The 27,608-nt window shown below is 45.3% G+C and overlaps 1 protein-coding gene across 5 annotated transcripts in view; it reads right to left on the bottom strand.

Moving 5' to 3' along the window:
- Nucleotides 1-7,900: 7,900 nt before the first annotated feature.
- The window catches only part of hivep2a (HIVEP zinc finger 2a), a 236,380-nt gene continuing 216,672 nt past the window's right edge, over nt 7,901-27,608 (bottom strand). For all 5 annotated transcript variants that reach the window (XM_059985531.1, XM_059985532.1, XM_059985530.1 and 2 more), the window contains exons 7-9: nt 18,472-18,573; nt 14,364-15,298; nt 7,901-11,874 (exon numbers count right to left, since the gene is read on the bottom strand). In XM_059985531.1, coding sequence (XP_059841514.1) covers nt 11,347-11,874; nt 14,364-15,298; nt 18,472-18,573 — 1,565 coding nt within the window. In that variant the 3' untranslated portion in view covers nt 7,901-11,346. The remainder of the gene's footprint in view (nt 11,875-14,363; nt 15,299-18,471; nt 18,574-27,608) is intronic.

The raw sequence follows: 27,608 nt of genomic DNA, 5'->3' as shown, positions 1-27,608 counted from the left end.
TGAAGAAATTGGAACAGCAGGAACAGCGGATCAGCTGTGGGAGGCTCTGTACTCGGCAAATTGCATGCATTCTCTCTCCCGCTCTCTCTCTCGCTCGTTGGTGGGGGAGAGTTTGGTGGTGGAGAACCCAGGGGAAGAAAAGCGAAATGACAGACTTTTAACACTGTAAGGCAGGGAGATGTTTTGTTATGTTTCTCCTCCTGCTGAGAAAGGGAACACCTCTTTCCCTTTATTGGGGCAGGGGAGGAAGGGAGGGGGGGAGAGAGAGAGAGAAAGAGGCACTCTGGTATGTCGAATTGTCAGGTGAACAATTAGTTTTTGTGTACTGCAGATCATGGTCTTTATTGGGGGCTTTGCTTTTGCTTGTTTGGTGGGTGGAGGGTGCTGATGCTGTTTTGTGGAAGTGGGTGGGGTGGGGTGGGGGAGGATTGTTGCTTTGCTGCTTCCTATGCATGGGAGGGGGGATGCAGAGGGGCTTTTGGGGTCCTAATGTTTTTAACTGTCACTCATTCTTTGGGGCACTCGTCTGTTTTCGTGGATGTCTGTGAAGAACAAGAATTTCAGGATGTAAGTTGCATGCATTTCTGTGATAGCACATTGAATAATTGACCTATTGAGCATAGGTGTACCTAATAAAGTAGCTAATAGTCTGACTAGCAAAGAGAGATCCAGAGTAACGATGATTTTGTTCTCTTTTATACTTCGGTACTGAAGAATGACAATAAACAACCTTAAACCTTGAATCTTGTGCCTCCCATTGAAAGGCAGAGAAGTGTGTGAGAGCCAAGTGCCATCAACATACAGGAAGCTTCATGATAGACAGCTGACAAGAACAGAGAGATAAAGGTTAATGGCACTTGCCTATAAAGGGAGACTTCCTGTGTGGGCATTTCAAGCTTTTGAAGCTCGTTGGCCAATATTGGCAGATAACCTGGTGTCAGCTTTGTTCTCCGAGAAATCTTCTCACCAGGACGGGAGGCTAGCTGTTGTGGCTGAACAGGCTAGGGGAGAAGAGAATATTTTCCTGTGGGCATAGAGAGGGGAGTTACTCAGGTTAGGGTTTAGGGACAGGGCTGTGGGGGGGGAGGGGTTTAGAGGTCAGACCAGATTCTAAACCTGGAAGTCAGTGCCTGATGGATGAACCACTCTGTCTGCGAGCTGGCGAGCCCATTGGGAAAGTCAGAGGCCTGCAAGTCCACTCAAGGTTGGAGGCCCAGAGGAAGTTTGGTGGACATTTTCTATGGTTAAACCCGATTCTGCTGTGTAAATAAATGGGAGTTTGGGAGGGAAGGAAGGGAATAGTTCGCTGTTGTTATCAGCTTGTTGTTGCTTGGGTTGTTCTGCTAGATTCTGTGGGCATGTTATGTTGGCATCGGAATGTATGGCGACACTTGTGGGCGGTCCCAGCCTCATCCTGGGGCGCGTTGGTTGCTAACCCAAACGGATGTGCGTTTTTACTGATGAGAAACATAAATGAGTCCGAATCTGATGACCCTCCGGCCCCTCAGCACCAATGCACAGAGTGAGAGATGCACTGTCAGTGGGACTAACCTGCAGACCAGACGGCTACAGCCACAGCGCAAAAGTCTACAGACACCTGAATCTGGAACAGCACAGGAACACTGGAGGAACTCGAAGGGTCCGGCAGCATCTGTGGTGGGAAATAAGAACACAAGACCATTAAACATAGGGAACATAAAATTTAGAAGCAAGAAGGAATGATAGGTTGATCGTGGAGCTGGTTTATATAGGTTGGCACAATCTCTAAGGCTGGTTCTGTGCTGTGCTGCTGCATGATCTATACTCGATGGCCACTTTACTAGGTACTTCCTGTTCTGAATAAACTGGCCACTGAGTGTATGTTGGAGATCTTCCACAGCTGTAGCCCATCCACTTCAAGTTTCGATATGCTGAGTATTCAGAGATGCTCTTCTGCGCACCATTGTTGTAATGTGTGGTTATTTCAGTTAGTCACCTTCCTGTCAACTGGAACCAGTCTGGTCAGTCTCCTCTGACCTCTCTCATTAACAAATCATTTTTCACCCACAGAACTGCTGTCAACTGGATGATTTTTGTTTCTCACACCATTCGCTGTAAACTCCAGAGACTGTTGAGCATAAAAATCCCAGAAGATCAACAGTTTCTGAGATACTCAAACTACCCCGTCTGTCAACAACAATCATTCTATGATCAGAGTCACTTGGATCACATTTCTTCCCCATTCTGATGTTTGGTCTGAACAACAACTGAACCTCTTGACCAGGTCCACATGCTTTTATGCATTGAGTTGCTGCCACATGATTGGCTAGATAGATGTCTGCAGTAATGAACAGGTACTGGTACAGGTCTACCTAATAAAGAGGCTATCGAGTGCGTGTTCAAAGGACTGAGTAATGATTTTGCCACAATGGCATCACTGCCAGTGTTGCAATCACTGATTTCTAAGCAACCAAATTCAGAATGTGCATCAGAAAATAGCATGGATATGAAAAGCTTTTGACTGGGATGTGGGCCAAATGAGGCCAAATGGGACTAGCTTAGGTAGACGCATTGGTCAGCATATACTGTTTGGGCCAAAGAGCATGTTCCCCTGCTGTATTACACTATGAGTCTGTGTGCATTGAGTTGGCACAGCTTCTCAAAAATGTCTCACTGGATTTAAGTCATTAATGAGGCTGAATTTGGAATATTGTGGACAGTCTTGGTCACCCTGATATAGGAAAAGTGATATAAAACGAGGAACAGCGCATGAAAAAATTTATCAGAATGTTCCTTGGACTTGGGGGCCTGAGTTGCAAGGACAGGATGTGAAGATTAGGACTGGATTCCCTGGAATTTAGGGGTGATGCGATAGAGGTGTGTATAGGGAATCATGAGGGGCACAGACAGGGTGAAAGGAAATAGTCTTTTTCCCCCCAAGGGAAGGGGACTTAAAACAAGAGGGGGCAGATTTAAAAGGGATTTCAGAAGCACTTTCTTTAAACAGAGGTCAGTGAGCATTTGGAATGAGTGATTGAGGTGAGAAAATTCATTCATTCATTCGTACTGTGCCATGCCATACAATGGGGATGAACACGGTTTTTCCATGATTGTTCTTGGCAAACTTTTCCGCAGGAGTGGTTTGCCTTTGCCTTCTTCTGGGCCGTGTCTTGACAAGCTGCGTGACCCCAGCCATTATCAATACTCTTCAGAGATTGTCTGCCTGGCGTCAGTGGTCACATAACCAGGACTTTTGATATTCACCAACTGCTCATACGACCGTCCACCACCTGCTCCCGTGGCTTCACATGACCCTGATTGGGGGGGCTAAGCAGACGCTTTGCCCTGCCCAAGGGTGACCTGCGAAGAGAAGGAGCATGAATACATCCAGACAAAGCGGTGTTACTCTGGGGCCAAAGTGCAAAGTTGAAAGTACATTTATTATCAAAGTATGTACACTGTATACAATCTTGAGATTTGTCTTCCCACAGGCAGCCACAAAACAAAGAAACACAGTAGAACCCATTGAAAAGCCCCACACAACGAAGACCGTCAAACACCTAATGTGTGGGGGAGAAATAGAACAAATTGTGCAAACATTAGAAAAAACAAGTATCACACAGAAGTTAAACTGCAGATTTCCTGAAGGTTAGTCCACAGCCACGGACACAGTTCAGCAGTGAAGGGTACAGTTCTGATGACCCCAGTACAGGACGGACGTTGAGCCTTTGGTGAGGGTGCAAAAGTGGTTTACCAGGTTGCTGTCTGGACTGGAGGGGAAGTGCTACAACGAGAATTTGGACAAATTTGGGTTGTTTTCCCTGGAGATTCAGAGGCTGAGGGGAGATCTGACTGTAGTTTATAAGAGCGTTCACAGTGTCTGTTTCCCAGGGTTGAAATGTCTAATACCAGAGGGCATGCATGTAATGTGAAAGAAGGTAAATTGAAAGGAGATGTGATGGGCAAGTTTCTGACACAGAGAGTGGTGGCAGAGGCAGATACATTAGGGACTTTTCATAGACTTCAGTCAGGTACATGAATGTGAGGAAAACGGAAGGAGATGGACATTGTGTAGGCAGAGGGTGTTACTGTAATTGGCCATTTAGTTTCTAATTTAATTGGTTTGGGACAATATTGTGGGCCGAAGGGCCTTGCCCTTTGCTGTACTGGTCTATGTTCTATATTTTGCGAAGAAGGTTGACAGTAACACAAAAAAAAACTCATTTTATGGACTCTGCCCACATTTCTCTCTGCCTCACGAAAGCAATCAAAAAATATCAGACCCCACCCACCCGGACTTTCTCAACTCTCTCTCCTCCTATTTGGCAAAAGATAAAAATCGGCCCAACGACAGCTATAGAACACAGAACAATACAGCTCAGGAACAGGCCCTTCAGCCCACACTGTTGTGCTGAACCAATTAAATTAGTAACCAAATGGCCAACTAACCCAATCCCCTCTGCCTACGCAATGTCCATATCCTTCCATTTTTCTCATGTTCCTGTGCTTCTCTAAATGTCTCTTAAAAATCCCTACTGTTTCTGCCTCCATCTCCACCCCAGACAGCACATTCTAAGCACCTATGACTCTCTGTGCTAATCTATCCCATTGTAATAAGGCTATTGAACAGACCCTGATACAATAAAATAAACCTTTCCTCACAGTCTACCTTGTTATGACCATTCACTTTATTGTCTGCCTGCACTGTGCTGTCCCTGTAACTCTAACACTTTATTCTGCACTGTTATTGTTTTCCCTTATACTGTCTCAATGCACTGTTGTGATGAAATGATCTGTATGGATGGTGTGCAAAAATCTTTCACTGTAACTCAGTACGTGACAATAATAAACCAGATACCAACTTACAGCACCGGACAGTGACCTGTTGAATCCGCACCCATTTGCACCCATCCTACACTATTTCCATCAGCTCTGTCTCAGTCTCTCACCTACACAGTGGGAGCAATTTACAGCTGCCATCTCACCTACAAGCATGCAAATCTATGGGCTTTGCATTAGGGGGAAACTGCAGAACCTGGAGGAACCTCTTGTGGTTACAATGAGAGCGTGCAAAATTCACACCGAGTGCCGCCAACGTTAGTATTGAGCCCAGGTTACTGGAGGACAACAGTATCCGACACCAGGATTGAGCCTGGGTTACTGGAGGTCAACAGTATCCGACACCAGGATTGAGCCCAGGTTACTGGAGGACAACAGTATCCGACACCAGGATTGAGCCCGGGTTTACTGGAGATCAACAGTATCCGACACCAGGATTGAGCCTGGGTTTACTGGAGATCAACAGTATCCGACACCAGGATTGAGCCCGGGTTTACTGGAGATCAACAGTATCCGACACCAGGATTGAGCCCAGGTTACTGGAGGACAACAGTATCCGACACCAGGATTGAGCCTGGGTTACTGGAGGACAACAGTATCCGACACCAGGATTGAGCCTGGGTTACTGGAGGTCAACAGTATCCGACACCAGGATTGAGCCCAGGTTACTGGAGATCAACAGTATCCGACACCAGGATTGAGCCCAGGTTACTGGAGGTCAACAGTATCCGACACCAGGATTGAGCCCAGGTTACTGGAGGACAACAGTATCCGACACCAGGATTGAGCCCGGGTTTACTGGAGGTCAAGTGTCCGACACCAGGATTGAGCCCGGGTTTACTGGAGGTCAACAGTATCCGACACCAGGATTGAGCCCGGGTTTACTGGAGGTCAAGTGTCCGACACCAGGATTGACCCCGGGTTTACTGGAGGTCAAGTGTCCGACACCAGGATTGAGCCCAGGTTTACTGGAGGTCAGGTGTCCGACACCAGGATTGAGCCCGGGTTTACTGGAGATCAACAGTATCCGACACCAGGATTGAGCCCGTGTTTACTGGAGGTCAACAGCATCAGATGTCAGGATCAAGCCTGGGTTACTGGAGGTGTGAGTCAGAGGCTCTCTGAGCTGTACCTCTTTGTACCCGCTACTTAGAGCCATACTGGAGGGAGAACAACTTGCAATGTTCTGGAGAAAGAGTAGGAGGAGGAGATGATGAGACAGAATTGCTCTGCTAGGAAACTAGACAGAATGGATGAACCATACAACGTCCTTCTGCCCCAAAACAACCATTCCATGCACGAATACTGCAGAAAGATGTCACCAGATTGCCGATCCAATATTCCGTACAACACCTTGCTACCAGGTCAATAGTGCTCAAGTCTTTAGTCATGGAACACTACAGAACAGAAACAGGCCCTTCGGCCCATCTCGTCCATGACAAACCGTTGTTCTGCCTGGTCCCATCATTCTGCATCCAGATCATAGCACTCCATACCCCTCCAATCCAAGTACTTAACCAAACTTCTTGTAAATGTTGCAATTGAACATGCATCTGCCAGTTCCGTGGGCAGCTCATTCCACACTTGTGCCATCCTATGAGAGTAGCTCCCCCTCAGTCTCCCTTCAAATATTTCACCTTTCACCCTTAACCTATGATCTCGAGTTCCAGTCTCACCTAACCTCAGTGAAAAAAAGCCTGCTGGCATTTATCTTATTTATACCTTCATTAGAATAGTGGGGTTGAGATACGTCTCTACCAAAGGAGGTGAAAGGTGATCCAAACCTCCAGTAGGCTGCAGGTCACCCTTGGGCAGTGTGTAGCAGCTCCCCAAACAGGGTCACGTGAAGCCACAGGAGAAGGTGGTGGTTGGTCGTATGAGAAGCCGGTGCATATCACAAGCCCTGGTTATGTGACTGCTGACACCAGGCAGACAATCCCTGAAGAGAATTGATAATGGCTGTGGTCACCCGTCTTGTAAAGACACTGTCTAGAAGAAGGCAATGGCAAATCACTTCTGTAGAAATATTTGTCAAGAACAATCACGGTCAAAAGGCTATGATCACCCATATCATACAACATGGCACATAATGATGATGATACCCCTAATAATTTTTTATAACTTTATCAAATCACCCCTCATTCATCTGCACTCCAGATAATAAAGTCCTAACCTACTCAACTCTTTTTCTTTAACTCAGATCAAGTCCTGGCAGCACCCTTGTAAATTTTCTCTTTTTTCTCTCAATCTTACTGATATCTTTCCAGGAGCTAAATAACCAGAACCACACACAATACTCCAAATAAGGCCATACGAGTGTCTTATACAACTTCAACATTACAACCCAACTGCTGTACTGAATACTCTGATTTATGAAGGCCAATGAGCCAAAAGTTCTCTTTACAACCCTACCTACCTGTGTTGCCACTTTCAAAGGATTATGAATCTGTATTTACAGTTGCCTTTGTTCTACCACACTTCTTGGGGACCTAGCACTCAATATGTAAGTCCTATCCTGGTTGGTCCTCCCAAGTGCAACATGTCACACTCATCTGCATTAATTCCACCTGTCCATTTTCAGTCCATTTTTTCCATCTGGTCCAGATCCCAGGGCAAGTTTTGATAGTCTTCCTCACTGTCCACTGCACCCTCAATTTTGGTGTCATCAGCAAATTTGCTGATCCAGTTTACCATCCAGATTGTCGATGGTCACAAGAGGTACGAGAGATGCAGGAAAACTAGAGCAATGCACACAATGTGCTGGATGAGCTCAGCAGGTCAAGCAGCATCTATGGATGGGAATGAGCAGTCGACGTTTTGGGCCGAGGCCCTTCATCAAGACTGGAATGGAGGGCGGAAGAAGTCAGTATCGTTGATATGTTTTCCCTGCAATCACGTTAACATAGTTTGAACTTTGTATTCCTTTACTTTGAACTTTAATCCCCCAACAAGATTTAAATTTAACTGGACACAAAAGTAATTACCACCGTATATTTTATTTTCACTGAACGCCAAATACACACATTTTCCAAAAGGGTTCTCCCACCCACTCCCCCACTCAACCCCAACCCCAGAATACCCCTTTCTCCCCCAGACATCTCCTTGTATATTTCTTTTAATGACAGTTCTGTGCTTTTAATCAAGCTCTTTGTTAATGTCTTTACTGTACAATAAAGTGTAATAACAGGAAAACATGGCGACAGTGTCAGTTTACACAGAAAATGCACAGACAGCTCACTTTAAATATACAATATGTACAAATTTTTGGAATGTATTCTTTTCTGTCTTTGCTAATATATCAAGCACATACACAAAAAAACATATTCACTTATAAGTTTAAAATACCTCTTAAAGTGATTTTTTGTCTTAAACCATCATATTTAAAGTTCTAAAATGATGCACATATCCCAGATACAATTTATTTAATGCTAAACAGTACTATATTTAAAAAACACTAATAATCTCTTCATTTATAATGAATACAGCAACAATCTGGATTAAAAATTTAACTCAAATGATTACATCATACGCAAGATCAGTTTTCAATTTTTTTAAGTGCATAATCACTGTACTTTATTTTCTTTCAATATATAAAAAAAGTAGTAGGCATCACCATCTTGACCCCAACTTCAGCAACGAAATTATGCCCCGGATGAGTCATTATAAAAGGAGCCGTATCAAACCATTTTTTGTGTGTTCTAATCACCACGGTCAAAATCGGATTTAACTCTGAGCAGGACAGGTAAACCAGGAGGAGGAAATGACATGGGGGATGGGAGCATTATATTTCTCTTCATTTCTTCAATTTCCATGGATATGCTTGTTGCCATCAAGGCCTGAATATGTCTCCAATCCCTAATTGACCTCCACCCCCCATCCCCAGAAGGTGGGGGTGAGCCTCCTTCCCGAAGCGCTGTGACCCTTCCGATGAAGGAGCAGATAGTGAGGGTGTTCCAGGATTTTGACCCCAGGAAGATGAAGGAGAGTCAATGCTTCTCACATTCTCAATATTACTTACTATTATTATTTGTTTTTTTTTAGTATTTGCACAGTTTGTCTTCTTTTGCACAATGGTTGTCTGCCCGTCTTTGTGCGTGCTTTTCAATTGATTCTTTTGTGTTTCTTTGTATCTAGCGTGACTGCAGAAAATGAATCTCAGGATAGTATACGGTGACATATCCGTACTTTGATAATAAATATACTTTGAACTTGAACTTTGAAGACAATAGAAAGTCCAGATAGTATTGTGACTTGGACGGGGAGATGGAATTCCAGGATTTAGGCCCACTAATCATGATGAAGGAGCAGGGATATATTTCCAAGGTCTCCTATCTGGAGCAGAATCTGTGAGTGCATTTATTATAGCTCAGACATTAAATGTATATTTTTTGATATTTAGAGATACAGCACGCTAACAGGTCCTTCCAGCAAAAAGCCTGCTCTATCCAATTACACCCATGTGACCAATTAACCTTCTGACTCTTTCATTTTTGGGGTGTGGGAGGAAACCAGAGCAGAACGGGGAAGCCCACACAAGGTACAATACAAACTCCTTACAGACAGTGGTGGGAATTGAACTGTGTAAAGCGTGGTGCTGTCCACTATGCTACCGTGCATCCAACAGATTAATGATCTGGCTCTCCAGTGGGTTTCTGGAGGCAGGGAGAGAAAGGTGTCCTTCATCCTATCTCGGGCAGCCCGCTAAAGCTCCAAGGACGAGGAGGGTTGGAAGCAAAGCTCATGTTGGGAAGAACTGTCTTGGTGGTCTTACAGAGACTACCCTGTAGCACCTAGTCCCTGAAGGCAGCTGTACAAGAGGATCTGGACTCTCTGGCATAGAAGCATTATGATACAGATGACGGGGCAAGAAATAGAGACAGGAAGAAAGAGAGAGAGCTGGGAACATAGAGATATACACTAGAGTAACTGACACAAAAATGGTGAAGGAACTCAGAAGGTATGGAGAGGAGCAAACATTTTCAGGCCAAGACGCTTTATCAGGACTGGAAAGGAAGGGGGAAGAAGCCAGATATAAGAGAGTGGGGGGGAGGGGCTGGAGTACAAGCTGGCAGGTGATAGGTGAGGCCAGGTGAGGAGGAAGGTTGGGTGGTGGAGGAAGTATGAATGGAGAAGCTGGGAGGTGGAAGGTGGAAGAGGTACAAGGCTGAAGAAGGAGGAGAGGATAGTGGACTGTGCAAGGAAGGGAGAGGAGAAAATATAGGGAATGGGACTAGAGAAATGGGGGAGGAGAGAGAAATTACCAAAAGCTAGAGAAATCAACATTCATGCCATCAGGTTGGAGGCTACCCAGATGGAATATGAGGTGTTGCTCTTCCAGCCTAACTGACTGGGTCCTTTTGAAGAGTCTTGGCCCAAAATGCTGACTGTTTATTCCCCTTCATAGATGTTGCCTGACCTGTTGAGCTCCTCCAGCACTGTGTGTGCGTGCGTGCGCGTGCGTTATTCTGGATTTCTACATCTGCAGAAACTCTTGCCCAGGTGTTACTGAATCCATCACCTTCAAAGGGATCAGATTTGGTTTGGAGACTGTTTCTCTCCCTCTCATCATCTCACCTGGTATCAATATCTAAAGGAAATTGGATGGGTGTTCAGGACAATGCAATGAATTAGACTGTGAAGTGATTGATGGCTCTGGGTACAATGGCGGTGCTCACATTTCAAGACCTTAGCAGCAAGATTACTACAGCATACAATTCTCATGCTTCATATGAGAGGCGTCTACACCAATAGGGGCAGGGTGAGGGGAAAGGGGAAAATGCATTTGCAATTTATAAAACGAAAATAATAAATATTAGTATCACAGAATCATTTTTGCTGTACACAAGAGTAGTTCAATTGTATAAAAATACCTTATTAGTGCAAGCTCACGTGTGTAACGATATCCCAACCCACTCACCTCTGACCCAGAGGAAACAAAAATATACCGTTTCAGATAAATCATTCACATTATTTAAGACAAGACCCACGCCCAGCCACCCCGAACCCCACCAAGTGCTCCAAAGAGAAAACAGTACAATTCTTAAGCAGGTACACAATGTTTAAAATATGTACAAATTCTCCCTTTCTGTCAATTTGCATACAGATACAAGCATCAATAAAAGGCACGAAATATTTGCAACATTGAAGAAAAATACATGACAGGACAATAAAAGTAAGCTTGCGAGTTAATTTTGGTCAGGATTTTTTTTTGTTTTGAAACAAACAGAAAATATCTCCACCAAGTTTTTTTTTTGCGAGGTCGGGGCGGATCATGAACAGAGGTCGAAGTGACTGAGGTGAGTGCCCGCCAACCCTCCTCACCGGCCACCATCCCCAAAAACCCTTTCATGCCATTGTCATGGGTTCTGAGTTCCAACGTCTATTGTCCGGCGGGCTCCTCGTCTCAGAGGGACTCCTCGGCGTGTCGGCAACCAGGAGGAGGTCGATTCTGCAGGACGGGAGGGAGTGAGACCCACCGATCTGTTCACCGCTCACCTCAGGTTGACGGAGCCCCCCCCCCCCCCGTGCCTAGTCCGCCTGGGGGCGTGGCGCAAACAGCCGGGCAGGGTTCAGGAGGCTGGAAGGAGCCTGGTCTTCCAGGGCGCACCCCTCTTCACTGGCCTCCCTCTCTGCAGGCAGGGGCGGCCCCTCAGGGGTGCTGGAGCCGGGCGGAGAGACGGCCATCGGGGAGGGCGCCGGCCCCTCCTCCGCCTTGGAGATGATGTCCATCCCCTTGATGCTCTCGATCACGCAGTGGGTGGCCTCGTCGATGCCGCTCTCCTCCCTCCGCCTTCCACGCCGGGAGGGCCGGGGTGCCGGCGGGATCCCTGGGAAGGCCGGGGCTGCCGACTGGACCATCTGGATGCCCCCGATCGGGATCATGTGGTAGGGGGCCCTGGCTTGCTGCTGGGAGTGCAGGGGCAAGTGGGTGAAGAGGCAGCCTGGCTGGGGCTCGGGGTGGAGGGAGTGGTTCGGGTCTCGCTGGGCGTTCTCCGTGGCGAACCAGGGCCATGGCGGTGGCCTGCTCCCATCATACACATTCTGCCGGGATTGTCTCTGTGAGGGTGAATTAAAAAAGATGAGCAGATTTAAACACCAGCTCGAAGTATGAGTACAGTCAAACACTGATAATTTGGCTTGTCCCCCTTTACAGTTGCACCATTTATAAAAAGGCATCCGATGTACATTCATCACAGCTTTATATTACAACTGCTCTGCCAGTAACTGCAGAGACCTATGGACACACTGCTCAGCACACCACAGAAACCAGCCTCCCCCCCCCATGCTTTCTGTGTAGATACCCCGCTTGCTGCCTCAGTGAAACAGCCAGACCCCACTCACCCCTGACATTCTCTACTCCCCACACCAGAACACACAAAAGTTTGAAAGCATGTACCACCACGCATCGTCCCATTGCTATAACATTAGTGAACATCCCCTGGTACCATTAGGATGGACTCTTGATCTCACGGCATGGTAGCGTAGTGGTTAGCACAAAACTTTGTGATGTCAGCCAGTGACTGGGGTTCAATAATGCCCCACCCCTCCGATTTGTAAGGAGTTTCGGATTTAGATTCCTCCCACGTTGAAATAATCTAAGGGTTAGAGTTAATAAGTCGTGGGCGTTCTACGTTGGCACCAGAAGCCCGGCACAATTGCCCCTCCTTGCTGATGTGAAATGACGCATTTCCAATGTTTTGAAGAGTATTTGACAAGTTAAGGTAGTCTATCTGTCTAATTACAATCTGCCTCGTCGTGGCCCATTGCCTGCCTGTCTGCACCGCACTTTCTCTGTACATGTAACACACTTTACTCTACATTCAGTTACTGCTTTTCCTTTGAACTACTCAATGCACTGTTGCTGGGAAATGATCTGTGTGCATGGTAGACAAAACAAGGGTTTTTCACTGAACCTCAACACAGTGTGACAATGAAAACCAATTTCCAATTACAAAGGTGTGTAAGTAGCAATGCAGTAAAGGATTTTGATGTAGAGATACAGCATGGTAACAGACCTTTCTATCCCACTGAGATCTCCCTGTCCAATTACACCCATGTGACCAATTAACCCTACGTCTCTGGATGGTGGGGGGAACCTGGAGCACCGAGCTGAAACCCATGCAGTCACGGGGAGAACATATACTCTCCTTACAGACAGCGGCGGAATTGAACCCGGATTGTTGGTGCAAACTGCTCAGCTATCCTGCCGCCCCGACATAGGCCTAAAGTAGACGAGTATAGGTAGTTTGGATGGGACAAAAGGGTAGCATGGATGTGTTGGGCCGAAGGGCACTTTCCTATGCTATTCAAGGCTCTATAATCTACGGACTTGCAAGTCTTTGGGCTGTGGGAGGAAACCGAAGACCCCAGAGGAAGCCCATGAAAGCACAGGGAGAACAGCAAACTCCTCAGAGAAACAGAGTTCAAGGGTTGCTGGGACTGTAGCACTGTACTGCCTCATTTGGCCTGAAGTGACTTAACAAGTTGCAAAAGAAATTTAGCGATACACCACGGAGTAGGCCTTCCCAAACCTTCGAACCGCACCATCCCAGCAACCCCCAATGTTTTTTCTATTGTGTCGCACCAGACAGTCAGTCATTCTTGTCTGGCGCATGGTGTCAGGATTGGTCTCCTTTCGGATTGATTGGCTCATGATATGTACGTTCCTGACCTGACCCTTGTATCTATTACGAAGCCGAGTGGCTAGCTCGACGCTCAACCCGGCACAGATGGAAAGCGTGCTCTGGGGGTGGCCTGACTTGGATTCGAACTCGGGATCCTTCAATCCGGAGTCCGGCACTGATGCCATTGTGCCACCAACCGACCTAACCCTCAATTTAAACAAACCTAATCACAGGACAATTTACAATTAAGCTACCCGGTATGCCTTTGGACTGTGGGAGGAAACTAGAGCATCTGGGAAAGTCCACGCATTCCATGTGGAGGACGTACAGACCATGCTAACTGCTACCGTGGCACCCTCAGGAGCAACTGACTCGAGCCAGGATAATGGAGGTTGTGTCGATCATCCTGTTACAGTCTATAGCTCACTCCCCCTCTCACACATATTCCAACAAACCTGTTGGAAACCACTGTTCCCTTTATTGATACTTTTTTATAAGATTTGTACTTTTTAACAAACTCATGAATTTTTCACACTCAATGGCAGAAAGCGGTATAGCAGCCAAACTAATGATTTATTAACTCCCTCGATTTTCATTGGCTACATGTTAGCACATTACCCACATGTTGTAATTGTTTTAATTATGTAGCCTATCATTATCTAAGGAATTTCATTATGTTATCAATAAAAGTAACAGAATTTTTCAGAAGCACCATTCTTTGGCCTTACACCCCTTAACATTAATTCCCCACTTAGCACCATTTTCCAGCTCTATATTTAGTTTGTTTGTACTCTAAAATAAACTGAAGTCTTGGAATTAAGACCACTCGTCATCCCTGGAAGAACCCTAATGATCACAAATTAAACAGAGATCCAACAAACTTTAGAATACAAGTTGGTATCTGTTAGTGATCAAACTTACCAGGTTCATCTCTGAATTCTGCATATACTGGCCCATTACATATTCACTCTGGAAGGAACCTCGCTGTGGCGAAGTTCCCCTAATCAATGGCATGTGCCTCCGTTCCTTGTAATCCCTCCTGGGGGAGAGCTCTCTTCTTGGGGAGACATCCTTCGCGGGCGAGACCTGCCTTGGCGACAAAATCTCTCTCCTCGGGAGGAAGTGTCGGCCCGGGGAGGCATCTCTCTTCGGAGACCACTCGGTCAGGTGGGTCTCCCTCTTTGGAGACCGGTGCCTCAGAGGCGAGATCTCTCGTCTCGGAGACAAGTGCGGCCTGGGTGAGAGGTCTCTTCTCGGAGACAGGTACCTGCGAGACGTCGGTGACACCTCCCTGCCCGGTGATCCCTCGTACGCTGGCGAGGGTAGAGTGCTCGAGCTGGTATCTCCTGAGGGGGACATCTCTCTGGAGCTGTCCTCTCGCGAAGACCCATCTTCGGTCTGTGCCATCCAAAGGCCAGTTGTGGAAGGGATGTCCAATCTATCTCTATACTCCATCGAATCCATCAATCTGTTGTGCAAATGTCTCTGGTAATCCATCACCGGAGATCCCGCTTGAGAATAAGTGGTGGGCACTAGCTGAGTCACTTGGATCCTCGGTACTGAGGCGAGGTAACTCATGAGGGAAGACTGATTGTTTGAGTGGCTGACATCAAATGTGGAGACTGAGGCAATGCTAAACGTGCCAGAGGCAGGCTTGGAACTACGGGTTGAGGGGCTGCTGCTCCGAGATCTTGTGGTCGGCGTGCTGTCGCCTTGCCGGTCATCTTCATCGTCGTCGTCATCATCTTCATCTTCATCTCCCTCCTCCTCGGCTCCATCGGTGTCCTCGGGATCGGAGAACTGGTGACGCACCGGCACTTCACTCAAGGTGTCCTTCTCTGTCTCATCTGGCATTCCTGCAGTGAAGGGAAGCAAAGGTTTGCATAGGTTTGGACTTAATGAGAAAAAATATCAATAAGGTTGAAAGAGTGCACAGAAGATTTACAAGGATGGTGCCAGATAACAATTACGGGGCAACTTGAATAGATTAGGACTTTATTTCTTGGAGTGGAGGAGAATAAGGGGAGATTTGACAGAGGTATGCAAAATTATGAGTGATATAGATAGGATAAATGCAAGCAGGCTTTTTTACACTGATGTAAACATTATCATTTTGGGCCAATGGTTTTGCATGTACACCTGTACTTTTACTATCAGTCTTTTTCGGATGTTTGATAATCTTATTCTTCAGCAAGAGATTAAGCTGAGGTATTTTACCAAGGTTGACACCATCTACCAAAAGGAAACAGGAATAACAATAAAAATCCCTGAACTCCAGAATTACAACTGGAGGTCGCAGGTTAAGGGTGAGAGGTGAAATATTTAAGAGGAAGCTGAGGGGGAACTTCTTCACTCAGAGGGTGGAGAGAGTGTGGAATGAGCTGCCAGTGCAAGTGATTGATGTGGATTTAATTGCAATATTTAAGAAGAGTTTGGATAAGTACTTAGTTGAGAGGGGTATGGAGGGCTTATGGTGCAGGTGCAGGTCGATGGGAGTAGGCAAAAAACCAGTTTGGCTAGATGGGCCAAAGGCCTGCTTTGGTGCTGTAGTGCTCAATGAGTCAATGTACACTGCGGGTTTGCAGATCACAATAGAGTCATATCGCACGGATATAGACTAGGCTATCAATAGGGTCCAAAACCTGGGCCTCTGTACCTCTCAGTGCAACAGGATCCTTGACTTGCTCATTGGAGGACCACAGCCTGTGCAAAACAGAAATAACATCTCCTCCTTGTTGACAATCAACACCTCAAATAGCAGGTTTAGCCCACTGCTCTACTGTCTCTTCACTATATGGCCCGGCACAGCTCAAATCCCATCTATAAATTTTCCCTTGACACAACGATCGAAGGCAGAATTTCAGATGGTGTCAAGGTGGTGTTCAGGAGCCTGAAGACACACACTCAACATTTTAGAAACAGGTTTTTCTCCTCTGCCATCTGATTTCTGAATGGAAAACGACCCAGGTACACACCTCACCGAAATTCATCTTTTCTTTGTGTCCTCTTTTTGCACAACTTATTTAATTTATATCTATTTCCTATTGTAATTTATAGTTTTTTATTTTGTATTGCAATGTACTGATGCCACAAAACAGCATATTTCATGACACATACCAGTGATATTAAACCTGATTCTGAATCTGCTTTACATTTATAATTAATTTAGATCTGTTTCCACTTTTACACGAAAGAGTCTTTTTCTGCAGATCAGTGTCAAAAATAAGCCAAATGAAATCCACTATGATTCAATGTTATAAAATAATAAAACATGAAAAATTTCAGTGGGGGGGGTGGTGAATACTTTTTATAGGTACTGTATATTGGATGAATGCACACAGTCTTTTTCCTAGGGATGGGGAAATCAGGCGTAGGCAAGGGGGATCTGAGGGATATGTTTTTCACACAGGGTGGAGGCTGTATAGAATGAGATGCATGAGAAAGTAGTGTAAGTGAGTACAGTCACAACAATTCAAAGATATTTGGACAGGGACATGGATAGGAAAGATTTAAATGGGCCAGTGGCAAATTGGCTGCTTGTTCTGGCCACTATTGAGCACATCTACTAGGAGTGCTATTGCAGAAGAGCAGCATCCATTATCAAGGACCATTATCCACCATCCAGGCCATGCTCTCTTCTTGCTGCTGCCACCAGGAAGGAGATACAGGAGCCTTAGATCCAACACCACCAGGTTCAGGAAAAGTTATTACCCCTCAAAAATATCAAGCTCTTGAACCAAAGGGGATAGCTTCACTCAACCTCACTCATCTCAACACTGAATTGTTCCCACAACCTATGGACTCACTTTCAAGGATTCTTCATCTCATGTTCTTGATATTTACTGCTTATTTATTTATTATTATTTTGTTTGTTTTGTATTTGCACAGTTTGTTACCTTTTCCACGTTGGTTGTTTATACACCTTGCCATGTACTGCTTTTCATTGATTCTATTGTGTTTCTTTGTACTTACTATGAATACCTTCAAGAAAATGAATCTCAGGATAGTATATTGTGATATACGAGGGGTGATTGATAAGTTCATGGCCTAAGGTAGAAGGAGATGAGTTATACAGCTCTCGTTACATGCACGTGCAGTTCAGCTCTTTGAGTGAAAATGCAGGAAGTTTGAAGTTAATAACTCGTCTCCTTCTACCTTGGCCCACGAACTTATCAATCACCCAATGCTGTAGACCACTTCTGGAGGTCCAAGACGCCGACTTCTACAAAGAAGGGATCCGTGTGCTCCACGACCACTGGAATAAGTGTGTAAATGTAGGAAAAATAAATGTGCTAGGTTTTCTAAAATTGACTCCTTCTACCTTAGGACATGGACTTATCAATCACCCCTCGTATACAGTACTCTGAAAATAAATTTAATTAGACCTTTGATTGGTATGGATGATTTGGACTGACAGTCTTGCTGTACGACTCTATGACTCTAAGACCTGTTACTAACCTCCTCTCCCAAACAAAATAACATCTATACTCACTCCTTAAATTCCAAGCTCACTGGCTGGGACCCCAAAACTATTGTCCTGCATTTCCAAATGATGCTCTGCACTCCCATTCACTCTCCACCCTCTCGCCACCACTGCCCAGAGCAATGCACCACCAAGCTTTGGCTGGTCAATACACTGCTCAGCTCCTGAGTCTGTGATCAGGACCCAGACTGCTAGCCCTCTCAAGCCCTAGACACAGCAGCTGTTGTTAAGCACAGAGCAAGGAGGCCATGGACCAACATGTCGGAATGGGAATCCATAGATGCTAACTGACTTGCTGAGTTCTTCTGGCATTTTAGAACACAGAACCCAACAGCATCATCAATGTAGGTCATCACACTGAGTATTGAAGCACATTGCCAGATGGAAATTTGCATTCCGATTGGGATTAATATTTAAAATGAAGTGGCAGGGTTGTTGGAAAAAGAAGGAGAGCATATTTTGGATGTTTCCGAACAACGGCTGCCCCAGTTTTGACAGGCTGAATGGCTTCTGGCCAGAGCAACAGAGAAACTGGTCATTACTTGCCTGTTTCCTCTGTGTCGGTGCTGTACATGCATGTTATCGTTATACCCAGTTCCAAACACTTCTTGGTGTGAGCCTTCGATTTCATGTGTTTTGTTAAGTTTCCTAGACAAAGGAATCAAAAACACAGGGTTAACTATAGGACATAAAGTTCAAAATAACTTTTTTACCAAGGTATGTTGATGACATAAGACCATAATAAATAGGAGCAGAATTGGGCCATTCAGCCCACTGAGTTTGCTCTGCCATTCCATCATGGCTAATCCCAGATCCCACTCAACCCCATACACCTGCCTTCTCGCCATGTCCTTTGATGTCCTGACTGATCAGGAAACGATCAACTTCAGCCTTAAATATACCCACGGACTTGGCTCCACCGCAGTCTGTGGCAGAGTATTCCACAGATTCACTGCTCTTTGGCCAAAAAATTTCCTCCTTACCTCTGTTCTAAAGGGTCACCCCTCAGTTTTGAGGTTGTGTCCTCTACTTCTGGATGCCCCCACCATAGGGATCATCCTCTCCACATCCACCCTATCTAGTCCTTTCAACATATGTACAAGCCATTTTGCAGTTGCTGGAAATCTAGAGAAACACACACAAGTACCGTGAGGCACCATGGTGGCATAGCAGTGAGTGTGACGCTATTACAGTGAGGGGTGTCAGAGTTCGGAGTTCAACTCCCACGTCTCTGTAAGGGGTCTCTGTACGTCCTCTCCATGGAATGCGTGGTTTGCTCTGGTTTCTTCCCACAGTCCAAAAACACACAGGTTAACTGGTAACTGTAAATTGCCCAGTGATTAGGTCAAGCTGAAATCGGGGTTGTCGGTTTTATCTGGGCGGTGCAGCTCAAAGGGCTGGAAGGGCCTATTCCATGCGGGATCTCTAAATAAATCCCTGTAGGATCTCAGCAGGTCAGCAGCATCTATGGGAAGGTATGAAGGGTGTGAGTCCTGATGAAGGGTCTCGGCCTAAAACACTGACTCTTTATTCCTTTCTATGGAGGCTACTTCACCTGCTGAGTTCCTCTTGCATTTTGTGTGTCATACATTATCGTATACCTCAGTGACATGAATTGCAAAGAGTCCTTGAAAGTGAGTCCATAGGTTGTGTGATCATTCCAGAGTTGTGGTGAGTGAAGTTATCCACGCTGGTTGTGGGGCAGTGACTCCTTCTGATCCCACTGGAGGTGTGGGCTTCTGTACCTCTTGCCCGATGGTAATAGTGAGAGGAGAGCACAGAACAGCACAACTGTTCTGACAACAAGGCCCTTCTGACAACAGTGTTGTGCTTAATTAGTAATCAATTATCCCTTCTGCCTACACAATGTGATGAACTTCCATTTCCTGCACATCCCTTTGTCCAACAGCCTATTCAATGCATCTGGCATATTTGACCCCAATGCTCCCTGAGCTAAAAATTTGCCCTGCACATCCCTTTGAACCCCCTCTTGTCTAAAAATGCATTACATCTGCTGTCAGACCTTTCAACTCAGGAGAAAAAGATACTGTTTCTCTACTCAATCGATGCCTCTAACAATCCTATAAATTTATCTGGTCTCCTCCTAATCTTCACCACCCCAGAAAAACAAAAAACAACCCAAGTTTGTGCAATCTCTCCTAATAGTGCATGTCCTCTAATCCTGGTGAACCTCTTTTGCATCCTCTCATTGTTCCTATAATGAGATCATGAGGTATCAAAGGATAATTAGGGTCACAGAAACAAATAACCTGCTCCACACAGACCAAGAGCTTCCCCCTGGCAAAGCTACAGCCATTTGGCCATGTCCCGTGTAACTGTCTCTACCTTCATCATTGGAACCCACCAACCTGTGTAAACAAAAAAACAAAAATCTACCTCTACTGTTCCCCCCCCCCCCCCAATGCTTTTCACTCAGGGAAAAGGCTGTTCCTTCACTTGAACCAACCTTTCAAACCTACTCCATACCCTCCTACACAACCCTCCATTTTTCCATCATCCACGTGCCTATCTAGGAGTCTCTCAATTGAGCCTAATGTATCTGCCTCTACCTCCACCCTCGGCAGCACATTCCACGCACCGACCACTCTCTCTGTTAAAAACCTTTCCCTCTACTTTCCACCTATCACCATAAAAGCATGCCCCCTTGTATTAGCCATTCCTGCCGTGGCTATCCACTCCATCTATTCCTTCACTTGAATTGACACTTTAAACTACTCCAAGATCAAACAAACCCTTCCCTCCTACATATCCCTCATTTTTTTTAAATCATCCACGTACCTATTCTAAGATTCTCTTAAACGTCCCTAATTTATCTTCCTCTACCATCACCCCTGGCAGTGCATTCCATACAGTCACCGCTGTCTGTGTAAAAAAACTTTCTTCCAAACACCTTAAAATTATGCCCCCACGTATTAGCCATTTCCACCTTGAGAAAAAGTCCCTGGCTGTCCACTCCATCTACGCCTCTCATGTGACAATAATAATCTAATTTACTTCAGTTCAGTTTACGTATACAAAGAGAATCCATTTGGGAATGAAGCTGACTGTGCAGGCATTTCAGAGAAAGTCAGCGTACAATGAATTGCTTTGAGAGAGTCTGTCATCTCACACGATGGACACAGAATCCATTTGGCACAAGGCTGAATTCCACAATCAGCAACTTCAGGCCAGTTAAACTGTTCCTTTTCCCCACCCCCGAACAGGCTCATTAACTGAAGGAATGTTGGCTGTGTCTGCTGGAAAAAAAAGCTTCCCGCTCATCTCTGGCATGTCCAGCTTGATCACTAACATCCTTCTACACTCAGTGGCCACTTTATTAGGTACACCTGTACACCTGTTCGTTAATTGCAAATATCTCATCAGCCAATCGTGGCAGCACCTCAATGCATAACAGCATGCAGACATGGTCAAGAGGTTCAGTTGTTGTTCAGACCAAACATCATAATGGGGAAGAAATGTGACTTCAGTGACTTTGACCATGGAATGATTGTTTATGCCAGACGGGTGGTTTGAGTATCTCAGAAACTGCTGATCTCCTGGGATTTTCACACACAACTGTCTGTAGAGTTTACGGAGAATGGTGTGAAAAACAAAAAACAAAAAAAAAAATCCGAACTGCTGTTCTGTGGGCAAAAATTCCTTGTTAAAGAGAGAGGTCAGAGGAGAATGGCCAGACTGTTTCAAGGTGGCAGTAATTCAAATAACCACGCGTTACAACAGCGGTGTGCAGGAGGTATTTCTGAGTGCTCAGCACATCAAGTCTTGAAGTGGGTGAGCTACAGCAGCAGAAGACCACAAAAAGGTGCAGGAGGTAGCTAATAAAGTGGCCGCAGAGTGTGCGAGAGCAGTGCCCTGACATAACTGGCATACCCCCCCTCTGCTGCACAAGGGATAAGAACACGATCTCCTGGGTTACAAGTGCCCGACTTACAGGCATGAAAAAGTATCCATGTTTTTACCTGAAAAAGGCCAAAGTCCAAAGTAAATTCATTATCAAAGTACATATATGTTGCCATATACAACCCTGAGATTCACTTTCTTGTGGGCATTCACAGTCAAAACAGAGTTAACACAACAGAAACCAGTGACAAACCACACATAACAGGGATAGATGAACCATCAATGTGAAAAGACAAATAAGAAAAAAAAGCAAATAAACATTAAATATCAAGAACATGAGTTGCAGAGTCTTTAAAAGTGAGTCTCTAGTTTGTGGAATCAGTTCAGAGTTGAGGTGAGTGTAGTATCCACTCCAGTTCGGGAGCCTGATGGTTGTAGGGCAATAACTGTACCTGAACCTAGTGGTGTGAGTGCTGAGGCTCATGTATCTCCTTCCTGATGGCAGCAGTGAGAAAAGAGCATGGCCTGGATGGTGGGGGTCCTGGTGATGGCATACATACCCTCATTTCTATTCAGTGATTATTGCAAATTCAAATTTCTAGACGTTAACATATCAGATGATCTGTCCTGAGTTCAGCACACAGATGTCATCACAAAGGGGGGCACCAGAGTCTTTGCTTTCTTAGATTAACAGTTATGACACAAAGGTTGGTGGTGTTGTAGATAGTGTAGAGGATTGTCGAAGATTGCAGAGACATTGATAGATGCAGAAGTGGGCTGAGAAGTGGCAGATGGAGTTCAACCTGGAGAAGTGTGAAATGGTACACTTTGGAAGGACAAACTCCAAGGTAGAGTGCAAAGTAAATGGCAGGATACTTTGTAGTGTGGAGGAGCAGAGGGATCTGGAGGTACATGAAAGTTGCATCACAGGTAGATAGGGTAGTTAAGAAAGCTTATGGGGTGTTAGTTTTCATAAGTCGAGGGATAGCATTTACGAGTCACGATGTAATGATGCAGCTCTATAAAACTGTGGTTAGGCCACACTTGGAGTACTGTGTCCAGTTCTGGTTGCCTCACTATAGGAAGGATGTGGAAACATTGGAAAGGGTACAGAGGAGATTTACCAGGATGCTGCCTGGCTTAGAGAGTATGCATTATGATCAGAGATTAAGGGAGCTTGGGCTTTACTCTTTGGTGAGAAGGAAGATGAGAGGAGACATGATAGAGGTGTACAAGATATTAAGAGGAATAGACAGAGTGGACAGCCAGCGTCTCTTCCCCAGGGTACCACTGCTCAGTACAAGAGGACATGGCTTTAAGGTAAGGGGAGGGAAGTTCAAGGGGGGATATTAGAGGAAGGTTTTTCACACAGAGAGTGGTTGGTGCGTGGAATGCACTGCCTGAGTCAGTGGTGGAGGCAGATACACTAGTGAAGTTTAAGAGACTACTAGACAGGTATATAGAGGAATTTAAGGTGGGGGGTTATGTGGGAGGCAGGGTTTGAGGGTTGGTACAGCATTGTGGACCAAAGGGCCTGTAATGTGCTGTACTATTCTATATTTCTATGTATTGTTCAAAGTATCCACACTGGGTGCATCATTGTCAGGTATGGGAATCCAAATGCACAGAAGCTTAAGGATCTGCAGAGGTTTTGGACTCAGCCCAATACATCACGGGCTCATCTGGACCCAGTTTTATTTTTAACAATGACTTTTAAAAGACATTTGGACAGCTGCACGGATGTGAAAGGTTTAGAAGGTCATGGGCTAAATGCAGGCAAATAGGACAAATTTAGAGGGCACCTTAAACCCATAAGTAAATATATTAGCGTTATTTGTTACACGTACATTGAAACACACCATCAATGACCAACACAGACTGAAGCTGAGCCGAGGGCAGCTCACAAGTGTCACCATGCCTCCGGCGGTAACATAATATGCCCGCAACTTACTTATGCTAAGCCAGGCGTCTGTGGAATGTGGGAGCAAGCTGAAGCACCTAGAGAAAATCCATGTGATCAAGGGGAGAACGGATAAATTCGTTACGGAGAGAGGCAGGAACAAACCTTGATCGCTGGGCTGTAAACTGTTGCGCTAAGTGCTATTCCTCTGTGCCAGGGACAGTATGGATCAGATGGGGCGAAGGGCCTGTTTCACACTGTATGACTCTGTGACTCTAAAATGGCAGTTAATGTAGGATTATAATGTGAATGTGTCGGCATAAACTGGGCTGGCTGAAGTGCTGTTGAACTCTGTACCTCCGCAAAGGCAAGGGATAATTCAGATGAAGAAATATAACTGTTATTGCCTTCTTTGGATAGTGAGAAGGAGTCTTCTTCTTAGGCAGCCTCTTGGGTATCAATATTGACTTGCTTTTATTGCTGCCCAGTAGTTTCGGAGGGGGTTGATGAGGCAAAGGTAAGACCTACAGCTGGACAGGAGGAGTCTGATAGGTCTGGTGAATGGTGAATAGCTTGAATCATAAGAATTAGGAGGAGAATTAGGGAATTTTGGCCCACTTAGCCTGTTCCACCATCCCATCGTGACTGATTTATCCCTCTCAACCAAATACTCCTGCCTTCTCCCCATAAACTTTGGATCACTGACTAATCAAGAACCTATCAACCTCAGCTTTAAATATACCTAATGACTTGTGTTTGCCTTTCTTACCTCCAGCTTAACTCACAAGTTAACCATTAGGGGATCCTGTACAAGCACTCTCAAGTCCCTTTGCACCTCTGAGTTTTATATTTTCTCTCCATTCAGAAAATAGTCTACACCCTTACTCCTTCTAGCAAAGTGCATGACCAGACAACTATTGCATCTGCCACTCCTTTACCCATTCTCCAGAAATGTCTTTCTGCAGACTCCCTGCTTCCTCAACACCTCTTGCCACTCCACCTATCTTCATACTGCCTGCAAACGTGGCCACAAAACTGTCAATTTTGTCATCCAGATTACTGACAGATATTGTGAAAAGAAGTGGTCCCAACAATGGCCCCAGCAGAACACCACCATCATCGGCAGTCAACCAGAAATGGCCCCTTTATTCCCACTCTTTGCCTCCTGCTGGTCAGCCAATCTTCTATCAATGCTTTCCTGTAATACCCTGGGCTCTTATTGTTAAGGAGCCTCATCTGCGGCACCTTGTCAAAGTTCTTCTGAAAATCCAAGTACACAACATCCATTGACACTTGTTTGTCTATCTTGCTTCTTATTTCCTCACATAATTTGCTTGGATTTGTCAGGCAAGGTTCCTTTAGGAATCCATGCCGACTTTGGCCTATTTTATCATGTGCCTCCAAATAGCCTGAAACGTCATTACAGGCAGTTCCCAGGTCACGTACGAGTTCCGTTCCTGGTTCCATCTTTAAGTCAAATTTGTACGTAAGTCGGAACAAATACATCCGGTATTATTTAGCGTTATTCAAACGTTTGTCTTAGTATATAGTATATATTTTACCTTTCTATGCATATAAAACACTTAAGAAACATATGTATTCCAATAATTAAACCACTGTGTTGCTTAGTAATTGTAGCTTTCATCAGGGCAGGGCCTTTCACATGTTCCATTATTCTCACTTTGTCTGTTATCCTTTAAAATTGTTCTGATCATTGAACGATTGTAGCCTAATGATTTTCCAATGATCAATGGTGTTTCACCTTTTTCCAAATGCTTTATTATTTCCACTTTATTTTCAATCGCGATTGCTTCCCGTCAATGGAACAGACACACTGCGGGCGGCAGGTCCCGAGGTCCGCTGGGTCCTAAGGACCACTGCACTAAGTTCCCCGGGTCCTAAACTCCACCGCACTGATACAGGTTAAATGGGACAAGTGGGGGCTATGTCGGGTTTGGGTATTTGATCCTCCATAATATTCCACGTGGGAATTTAAACTGGAGGTGGCAGTGTTTTTTCTACGAGGTCGAGTTGCGAGCTCGACATCAACCCGGCACAGGAGCTGTCTGTCACTAAATCAAACTCGGGAACCTCCGTTCTTCAGCCTGGCGCTGATCTCACTGCACTACCAGCCAACCGGAACAGGGGTCATGGTGAATCTTACTAAGAAAAATTTAAGCCAAATACAAAGTTAAACACTCAACACTGTCAAATGCAACGACTTAAAATGGCGGACGGCGTCGTGATCTGACTTAAAAGGGCAGACGGCGTTCTCCTTTCTTGGTTCGTAAGTACGAGTTATCCGTAAGTCAGATGTTCGTAACTCGGGGAACACCTGCATTAATAATGGACTCTTAATATCTTCCCAACCACAGGAATCAGGCTAACTGGCCTATAATTTCCTTTCTTTTGCTTCCCTCCCTTCTTAAAGAGTGGAGTGATACTTGCAATTAACTAGTCCTCTTCAACTATTTCAGAACCTGACATAGCTTCGGGGACCACTTCGCCAAGCACTGATGTTCTGTCCGCCAGAAAACGTGGGACCTCCTGGTGGCCACCCATTTTAATTCCAATTCCCATTCCCATATGTCAGTCCATGGCTTCCTCTACTGTCACAATGAGGCCACACTCAGGTTGGAGGAGCAACACCTTCCATTCTGAATGGGTAGCCTCCAACCTGATGGCATGAACATCAATTTCTCGAACTTCCAATGATGCTCCCCCAACCCCACTTCACCATTCCCCATTCCCACTTCCCCCTCTCACCTTATCTTCTTACCAGTCCATCACCTCCCTCTGGTGCTCCTTCCCATTTTCTTTCTTTCATGGTCTTCTGTCCTCTCATATTAGATTCCCCCTTCTCCAGCCCTTTATTCTCTTCCAACAATTGACTTCTCAGCTCTTTACTTCATCCCTACCCCGCCTACCAGCCGGTTTCACCTATCACCTTGTGTTTCTTCATCCCTTCCCCCCAACTTCTAACTCTGACTTCCTTTTTTTCTCCTCCAGTCCTGATGAAGGGTCTCGGCCTGAAACCTCTAATATTTACTCCTTTTTGTAGTCGCTGCCTGAGATCCTCCAGCATTTTGTGAGTGTGGCTTATGACCACTGTTATATGTTCTATCCTAATGAAGGTTCTTGGCCCAAAACATTGACTGTTTACTCTTCTCCACATTTGGTGCTTGACTTACTGAGTTGCTCCAGAATTTTTTTCATGTTTTATTCTATATTTCCAGTAGAATCTCATGTTTATGTTGTGAAAATTGTTGCTTTGTGCAGCAGTACCGTGCAAAGGATATAGATCAAATTACAATAAGAAATAGATGGAAAAACAAGCAGTGCAAAAAGAGAGCAGTAAAATTGAGGAGAGTGCATGGGTATATGGACCGCTTAGAAATCTGCTGGTGGAGGGGAAAAGTATGTTCTTAAATTGCACAGCTTGTGTTTTCATGTTCCTATACCTCCTCCCTGATGGTAGTGACAAGAACAGGATGTGTCCAAGGTGATGGGGGTCCTTAATGGTGGATGCTTTCTTTCTGAGAAATCATCTTCTAAAGGAGTCCTCAGTGTCAGGGAGGCTGGTGCCCATGATGGAGCTTGCTGAGTTTACAACTTCCTGCAGCCTTTTCAGATCGTGTACCAGACAGGGAAAGGGATTCAAAAAACTTAAGACAAGTGGTGAAAGTTCTGAAAGGGATCGGAAAAGAAATGTCTTCACACAGAAGATAGTGAGTATCTACAATAAACTGTCAGAGGAATTGGTTGAGGCAGGTATACGGAGCGTCTGGAAATCTGTTGGCAGAAGGGAAGAAGCTGTTCCTAAAATGTTGTGTGTAAATCTTCAGGCCTCTGGACCATCCTTCTGATTGTAGAAACGAGAAGAGGGCATGTCCTGATTGATGGAGGACCTTAATGATGGATA

This window comes from Hypanus sabinus, chromosome 12 (genome assembly GCF_030144855.1).
Source record: "Hypanus sabinus isolate sHypSab1 chromosome 12, sHypSab1.hap1, whole genome shotgun sequence".
NCBI classification, from domain to species: domain Eukaryota; kingdom Metazoa; phylum Chordata; class Chondrichthyes; order Myliobatiformes; family Dasyatidae; genus Hypanus; species Hypanus sabinus.
The sequence above is the reverse complement of the archived record's forward strand: the minus strand, read 5'-3'. Positions and strand labels throughout refer to the sequence as shown.